We start from the raw sequence: 9,184 nt of genomic DNA on the forward strand, positions 1-9,184 counted from the left end.
AGATCATACACTAATGGCCCTTGGCTGGCGTAGCTCAGTGGATTGAGCGTGGGCTGCGAACCAAAGCCTCGCAGGTTCGATTCCCAGTCAGGACACATGCCGGGGTTGCAGGCCACAGCCCCCAGCAACCACACATTGATGTTTCTCTCCCTCTTTCTCCCTCCCTTCCCTCTCTAAAACTAAATAAATAAAATCTTAAAAAAAAAAAATCATACACTAATAAGTAGCACAGTGAGAACCGAACCCAAGTCTGTCTGACTCACGCCTAAATTCATTCCACTTTATCACATACCCTCTCTATTATTCATTCATACAAGAGTGTATCAAGAATTGACTGTATCTCAAGCACTGGTGCTAGGAATAGAACGATGAAAGATATAATACCCTAGCTTCCAAAAATTCACAAGTACTCAATAGAGTCCAGCATACCAAGAACTGCAATATAGTGAAATAAATACTGTCACCAAAGTATATACAGTCACACCCTGGTACTCCTCAACTTCAGAACTCGTCAAACCCTGTACTGGTGGGCATTCTGACAAGAAAAAATGTTTCAGCACTCAGTACTTGCTCGCCACTCCATCCTCCTCTCTGGTGATGAAACAGAGGTCAATGGGTCACTCTCATGATAGCTCACAAACAGTTCAATACTTATAGGTTTTAGCACTCATCAGGATTTCCAGAACAAATTAATGACGAGTACTGAGGTACCACTGTATAGGGTCCAATAGAAGCACAAGTTGGAGTACTAAGTCTAAGAGGAGCCAGAGTATGGCAGAGAAGCAGTGATGGTAAATAGTAAGCAGCAGTCAGTTAAGAAAGCAATAGTGAGGAGGTGGAAGAGTGTTCTGGAGAAGGGAAGAATATATAGAAAGGCACAGAGACCTATGAGAATACAGCCTATCTTTGGCTACTATAAGTGTGCTAAATCTTAGGTTATGAATTAAGGTAGTACGATGCAAAGATAAAACTAGAGAAGTAGGCAGCAGCCAGGTCTCAAAGGAGTCTGAATGCTTAAGCAATGTGTTTACTCTCAAGGCAGAAGCTACTGAATCATTCTGAAAAATTTTATTTTAATCATTGTTCAAGTACAGTTTTCTGTTCTTTACTCCCATCCCAGCCCACCTACCCATCCCTCCCCACCTACCCATCCCTCCCCACCTCCCTCCCATTTCCACCTCCCCTAGTTTTTGTCCATGTGTCCTTTATATTTGTTCCTGTAAACCCTTCCCATTCTCCCCTGAAATTCACCAGAAATTCCCTCCCCTCTTCCCTCTGGTCACTGTCAGCCTGTTCTCTAATTCAGTGTCTTTGGCTATATTTTGCTTGTTTATTTGTTTTGTTGTTTAGGTTCCTGGTAAAGGTGAGATCATATAGTATTTGTCTTTCACTGCCTGGCTTATTTCGCTTAGCATAATGCTTTCCAGCTCCATCCAAGCTATTGCAAAGGATAGGAGCTCTTTCTTTCTTTCTGCTGCATAGAATTCCATTGTGTAAATGTACCATAGTTTTTTGATCCACTCATTTACTGATGGGCACCTAGGTTGCTTCTAGCACTTGGCTATTGTAAATTGTGCTGCTATGAACATTGGAGTGCATATTGAATCATTTTAAAGATAGAAGTGTTTTAGAAAATATCATATGATCACAGATGAGAAGACAAGTTAAAGGAAGCAAGCCCAAAAGTAAGAAGACCATTTAGGGGCTACTGCATTAATCTAAGAGTCAGGGGCACAGCTGAGAAATACCTGGGAGGTAAATCACAAAACTTTGTAATAAGATAGCAACTCTGGCTACCTTGTGAGTGTTTTTAAGAAGCAACAAACAAAATCTATAAGGTCCAATGAGAAAACCTGAGAGTGACCATATCAAAATTTAGAGTTGGACATGGACAACAGGGTAGGGATTGACTGTGGGAGTTGGGGTGGGAGGGAACACTGGGCAGGTGAGAGCAACAGGGGAAAAACTGGGACAACTGTAAATGAACAAATATATATATATATATAAATTCAGAGTCAGTGTCATACTTGGTAAGATAACTTATACATGTGTATATATATATACACTTTTAAAATCCTCATCCAAGGATATGTTTATTGATTTTAGAGAGAGTGGGTAAGGGAGCAAGGGCGGGAGGGAGGGATAAAAGAGATGGAGGGAGGGGAAGGGAGAGATAGAGATAGGCAGATAGGGAAACATCAATCAGCTGCCTCCCATACACACTCTGACCAGGATAGAACCTGCAACCTAGGTATGTGCCCTGACAGGGAATAGAACCTGCAGTGTTTTGCTATATGAGATGATGCTACAACCAACAGAGCCACCCAGCTAAAGCAACAACTTATGTATTTTATAATTCATTTTGAGATTATTATAGTCATAAAACTAGTACAATCTACTTTTTAAACTTAACCATTGATAACTTAAAGAACATTTTTCAGTCAACTTTCTCTATTAGATAAGTGGTTACATTAAATATACTTTATAAAACAGATTTCCAGGGAATACTAATACAGAAGCTGGATGACCACATGTCAGGGGTTTAATTAAAAATGTATTTCACAGCCCTGACCAGTGTGGCTCAGCTGGTTGGGCATCACTCCTTAAGATGAAAGGTCGCTGGTTTGATTCCCAGTCAGGGAACATGCCCAGGTTGCAGTTTGATCCCTAGTAGAAATGTGTATGGGAGACAACTGATCAATGTTTCTCTCACACATTGATGTTTCTCTCCCTCGCATTCTCCCTCCCTCCCTTCCCCTCTCTTACCAAAAAAAAAAAAAAAAAAAAGAAAGAAAATGATTTTCACAGTAGATGACTTCTGAAGTCCCTTCAAACTCAGGATTCTAAAAGAAAAGTCATAATAAGTATATTACATTTACTAAGTATTTCAAGTATAGATCTCTACAGCTATCTAATGGGATTGAATCAGAGTAATTCCAAGTATTGTTCTGACACTATTAGTAATTTTCTCAGTACTTAAAACCCTAACATATCCATATTTTCAATTGCTTAGGTAATATAAATAGCATACTTCTTCAACTTTAAAATGATGAAATTTAACTACTGTCATAAATTCCTTAAAAATTCACAGCAAGTAATATTCAAAATTGGTTACAGAACTGAATGACATCTCAAACAGAAAAACAATTATTTCTACTTCACCGTCACAAAGTCATATATATAGCTAGCTCTGGGGAAAAACTATTTCATTTAGCTGAAGTAGGAAAATGCCCTGCAGCATGCAAAAGAGCTGGGCCATCATTCCAGATCTCTAAATAGCTTCCTTTTCCCATTAGTTAAAGAGGACTGACACCATGTCACAGGCTCTTACAGAGATTCTTTGATTCAAGGAGCTACTCAATGAAATCCAGGATTCATCTCTGAATACAGTGAAGCCCAAGTCAGTAAACAGACTCTGAAATTATAAAGCAGAGTCAGTAAACTGGCATGAAGAAATCAACTCTTTACCTTCAGATTCCAGGTCCAAAATGGCAAATCTAATCACTAATCAATACTTACGCTTAATTAACACTTTAGGTGAAAATCAAATTCTACCATAAGGCTCCTATAACAAAATTCTATGCCATATCTGAAAGCAGGAATATAAGACTGGCGGAGCAATAATGTATTTAATGTACAAGTATATAAACAGAGATCCACTTCTGGCCAAGCAGGAATAACAGAAACCAAATTTACCCTCCTGCCTGAAACAACTGGGAAAAATAAAAAGACAAAACATTGGAAGGATTTTTTCAAGACAATGGACATCAGGCAACAAAGAACAGTAGATTTCTGAAAAAATGGGAAACACATGAGATGGGATTTACAACTGCCCTAGTGTACTGCCTTGAAGGAATTTCTAGGCCACGGAACAAGGATGGGGAACGCTGGCAGAGCACAATGGTCTTCCTGAGTTGAGGAGACATAACTTAGTCTGGAGATAGGAAGGTGATTATCATATACAAGGCAGTACTAAAAAAGGAGAGAGCTACACAGATAGATCCAGAGATCTACAGAGATATTCTTCAAGTGTTCAACTGAGCACTTATCAGTACATATGTGTGAGGAACTACCCAAGGCAGTGAAAGAACCAATGAAAAGGACTGGAGGGAACACCACCTAGAATTCACAGAAGTCCAGGAATAGCTCCTATTACCACCAGCTAGAGTATTAAGAAGGGTTTTGCCTCTACAGTGCAACAGCGGTACTGCCTAACACAACTTAAAAGCAAAATCTGAAAAGATCAAACTGCTCCCAAGTTAACTGCATCCCAAAACAAAGCTCAAGAATTTTTAATGGAATACAAAAATATCTAGCACCCAACAAGGTAAAAAATTCCAAATGCCTGGCATCCAGTCAAAAATTACCAGGCATGCAAAAGCAAGTAAACACAATCCATGAGATAAAACATCAATCGACACCAACCCAGAAATGCTGCAGATTTAATTGTAGACTTAGACACTCAGCCAGTTATAACTGAATTCTACAATGTTCAAGAAGCTAGAGAAAAGACAGCATGAGAGCTATACAAGTGGAAGACATAAAAAAGGACTGCATTTCTAGAGATAAAACCATGTCTGAAATTTTTTTTAAAATGCTGGATAAGGTTAACAGAAGATTACACATTACAGAAAAAAAAAGATTAATGAACTTGGAGACATAGCAAGATTATCTAAATGAAAGAGAAAACCAAAAAACCTGAACAGAACATCAGTGAACATAACATCAACCTCCTGATACACAAGTACTAAGTGTAACTGTATTTCCAAAAAGGAGAAAGGGGGCAAAAAGTAGATAACTTGGATCTGTGTGTAAATAATGGCCAAATTTTGATAAAAACTACAAACCCACAGATCCAAGAAACTCAATGAACTGGAAGCACAAGAAACACAAAGAAAGATAAAATTTCATTTACAAAAGATTTTTACGAATTTTATAACCAAATGTAATCTAGATATTACTTAGACAAAGGCTAACTTTTAGGTTCACTTACTGGGTACTATTTCAACTGACAATTTAATAGAGTACATTGAGTCAAATGATTTATATTAAGTAGGGTGCTTAACAAGTCTTAAAGATTTCAAAATCAGTAAAATATAGCTTTAAAACAATGTATATGTTATTACCCTATTGGGTAACAAATTTGTGTTGATTTTATTTTAGCAAATTATTTTTAGAAAGCTAAAGTATACTTCTTTTTTTCTTAATCTTCTTTTTCTTTACTTAATAAAGGTCATTCAGAACAGAATTTAGGACACTGAAAAAGCCTTAAAGAAACAGAGAAGTGGAACTGAAAACAGAAGCAGATTTGACGTTCTCCCCAAAAAACAACCTGGCAACCCCTATTTTGGAACACCATAACATTCAAAGTACACATATATGTTTTTACACATAAACTGTACTCAAAGTGGAAACAAGCTAAAGTGTTTTTAGCACCTCGTCTAACTGTTCAGGACTCAAAAAGAAAACTAAATATTATTTTGGAAAAAGAATCATTCAGATAAAAAACATTAAGGTGGAAAACCAAAGTAATGTATTTTCCTATTTTTGTAAACACACCTATTTTTTTAGAGGTCAGTATACAAATCCAAAATTCTTGCTTGTCTAAAACAAGCAAGAAAAAAAAACAGGGAAACAAGTTCTGAGTATCTACTGTAATGGCTACCCTTCCTGTCATGTGTGTTTCCTAAAATAGAAGTCAATTTAATTAGTCTACCATTTTGCTTAAGAAATAGTGGGGTATTTCAAAGATAAAAAATAGTTCCATGAGAGGGCTGCCAAAAATATATTTACTGTCCCTGGAAATAATTAATGTCTACATTCTTTTTACCTTTCTTAAGAAAATATATATATACACACGCATTTAGATAACATACATATTTCTTTGGGTGACTATACAAATAAAACACTTTTGGAAAACATACAGTAGTATAATATTTCCCTGTAGGATCAACACATACATTAAAAATACTACACAAACTCTTTGAGCAAACAGATTGCAAAGTTACCACTGGAACAATTATTTATGGATTTGACATCTACCTTCTTTTAAACAGAAAATTCTTTTAAAAATTCCAATAAAATACAAAATTGATATTTTATGTTAGGCTATTAGTCTGTCAACAGTAGACTAATTCTCTAGTAACATTAATAATGCATGAAATTCCTACACATATAAAAGATGACACTGTTTTGAAATTAAAAGTTCCAAACTATTCTTTGTAACCAGATTCTGTTCAAGAGAAATAAGGCTAAATATACATTATTTTGAGCACAACTGTAAAATTCAGTTTGATAACCTACACTTGTGTACTTAGAATACATGTATGCTATTAACACAATACCTACAAGGATAAAAATGGAGTTTTTATTCACTGATCCAGCTACCAATATGATTTCAATATTCAATTCCCATCTCAAAAACTTTTCTACTCAATACACTAAACCCAGTACCATAAAAATTTGCCTACTAAATCTTTACCTAGTTGTCATCAAGATTTCAGTTACCTGCATTTCAAAACTAGCTCTAATACCTTAAACGAACCCCCAAATATTAATCTAATAATTCACACAATAAAGCATCTATTCACTTAGTAGCATTTAAATTACTTGATACAGCAACAGTTCCTCACTGGTAGAAACTATTGTTTGAAATTCTCTCTTCTGAAATCTGTTATTACTTCACCAGTTTCAAATTATGAGCCATTTATTTTTAGACACAAAGGTTAATAAGAAACATTTCTGCATCAAATGTGCATAACTTCACAGTAAAGACCCCCCCATAGGAAACTATTCTTATTCATTCTCATCCTCATATTTATTCTCTCTCTCTCTCCCTCTCGCGCTCTCTCTCTCTCTCACCTAATTATCAGAGGACACAATGTGGTTTGAATTTCAGCACTGAAGACAGTAAGGGACAATACATGGTTTACGGAATGAAAAATTAAAGTTTCGTAATTTTAATCACTGGGTTGTGATAAATAAGCTGGGCATGTAAGCTTACTACTCCTTTCAAGGTCCAATTGTTAAACCACCTGAATTTTTCTGGCAAAGAACCAAATTAGGAGCTTAAAACATAAAATCTCTAAGTTCACAGTATGCATTTACACACACACACACACACACACACACACACACAAAAGTTGCCTAGAAAAGAAAAAAGAACACTTACATTTGGAGCATGACCTGGTTCAAGAACACCCCATCCACCAAAGCCACATATTCATCCAGGTTGGTCCCATTTCCTGCAGCCAGAGGTCCAAACGTTTTAACCTGGAACAGAATGATCATCAAACACCAATGCCCACCTCCATCTCTGCAGTCACAAATAATGCAGCAAAATATATAACAAATAACACTCACCCAAGTGACCAAAGGGCTGGTCATGAACTGCTCCAGAAGGGGAGTAAAAATTTCGTTCTCCATTTTACAGCTCATGTATTTCAAAAAAGGAACTACCACAAAAAATACGCCTAGGGAATTGTTCACTAAACGTTGAAGTAGAAATCAATGAAAGTCTATTTTGGCACGGGAAGAAAATCCCATCGTGGAGGGGAGAATAGAACTCTCCCTCCTCAAAAAATACCCCAGAGGGAAACGAGCCGAAATCCCAAGAAGTGGCTTCGACAGCAGCCACGAGCCGCAGCCTGCGCTGGAAATGTCTGTACCGGGCAAGGAGGGGCAGAGAAAAGGCATCTGGAGGAGGAGGAAGGGAAAAGGGGCTGGAGCAGCAAGACAAAAAGCCCGTCAAGGTTGCCCAGCTCCTGGAGGAGCCTGACTAGCGAGGCTGCCTATAATGAATTAATCCCAACGTGGGCTAAATGAAATACCACGTTCGATTTCACATTAAGGGTTCCGGACGGCCACCAGGCTGGACCTCCGTGTGCCCCTCAACACCTTCCACCCCGCAGTGGGCACGGAGCTGCTACGAAACGCGGAGCCTCCCCTGCCCCTCACCAACGACAGGCAGGGCTCGTCCCTTCCCTCCAACCAGACACCATGCCTCGGCCGCCCTCAAGCCTCGCCTCCAGCCCCCTTCCCCTCCCAGGGGGTGGGGGCTTGAATATGTCCCTAAGCCTCCAGTTTTCTGAGCCCCGCCAGCCTTTTCGGTGAGCCTCCGGGAGCCCTGGCACAAAAATCACCGCCGCGCTCCAGCCTAGTCTTCTGCCCTCTGTGGAGGAGCCGGAGTAACGGCTTCAAAACCGCAGTGCCGCATCACACCCCGCTCCTCGCCGCCCAGCAGATGCCGCGATCCTGCAGTCAAAAGGAGCGCGCTGCTGCCTCCGCGCTCGTATCCTTCCGCCGACTCCCCGCCCCTCCCGCGCCGCAGCCTCTGGATTGTGGGAGTGGGAGATGAAAACCGCTGCAAGAGCGCGCTCCCGAGCGAGCGCGCCCCCGGGCCGGTCCCGCCGCCGCCCAGATCCTGGCAGCGGGCGCGGGCACGGACGCGCTCTCGCCGCAGCTGCAGCGGTGGCCGGCGCCTCGCTCACACCCAGGACGTTTGCCAGGGTCTGGGGGCGGGGATGGGAAAGACAGAGGAAGGGGTCTGTCTGCTCACTCATGCCTAATTATGGTTTATTTCCTCCCCGAGTGCCTTCTTTGATGTGTGGAGGAAAAAGAACAAAATCCTTCTCTTTTAACCATGAGGGATGCAGACAGCCTTTCGGACAGTTTGACTTGATCTATTTAGCATGCTTTCGCCTGCAAAATGGAATGGGAAAACTCGCTGCAGTAAATAGCAAAGGAGGGACTGGAGCCCCAAACTTGTTTTTTTTTTCTTTTTTAAAAAATCCAGTACACTAAAAGCATGAATGCTCTTCAAAGTTGCAAGTGAATGTAGTAGGATTTTAAATAACCATAGCTGTCTTTCAACTTGTTGGTATTCCCTGGCTGGAGCTAACGTGGTTCAGACTTTGGCCACTGGGGAAAAAAATCCAAACAAAATCAAGAGCTACTAAGAAGAAACATTTGGAAGTCATTCAAGTTGGATGACAAATAAACAGATTACATATTTGTCATGAATCTCTATGCTATGCACGAGTGGAACCATCAAAGTAATTTTAGCAGTTCTCTAGCTAAATTAAATGTTACTCTTCACTTTGAAGGAAAATAAAGACCTTTTCCCTGGGACAAAATGGGCATGTTAAACAAATTTTTTGAGAGAAAATAAACATAGTATAGTTTT

The 9,184-nt window shown here is 39.5% G+C and overlaps 1 protein-coding gene across 9 annotated transcripts in view; it reads right to left on the reverse strand.

Annotated features, from left to right (window-relative positions):
* Positions 1-8,366, reverse strand: part of CCDC88A (coiled-coil domain containing 88A) — a 130,991-nt gene extending 122,625 nt beyond the window's left edge. For 4 of the 9 annotated variants that reach the window (XM_028515192.2, XM_028515190.2, XM_028515189.2 and 1 more), the window contains exons 1-2: positions 7,363-8,366; positions 7,172-7,272 (exon numbers count right to left, since the gene is read on the reverse strand). In XM_028515192.2, the coding sequence (XP_028370993.1) occupies positions 7,172-7,272; positions 7,363-7,437 (176 nt within the window). In that variant the 5' untranslated portion in view covers positions 7,438-8,366. The remainder of the gene's footprint in view (positions 1-7,171; positions 7,273-7,362) is intronic. The other 5 variants (XM_036027978.1, XM_036027977.1, XM_036027976.1 and 2 more) reach the window with 2 other exon arrangements.
* Positions 8,367-9,184: the final 818 nt, after the last annotated feature.

This window comes from Phyllostomus discolor, chromosome 6, assembly GCF_004126475.2.
Source record: "Phyllostomus discolor isolate MPI-MPIP mPhyDis1 chromosome 6, mPhyDis1.pri.v3, whole genome shotgun sequence".
Classification (NCBI taxonomy): Eukaryota; Metazoa; Chordata; class Mammalia; order Chiroptera; family Phyllostomidae; genus Phyllostomus; species Phyllostomus discolor.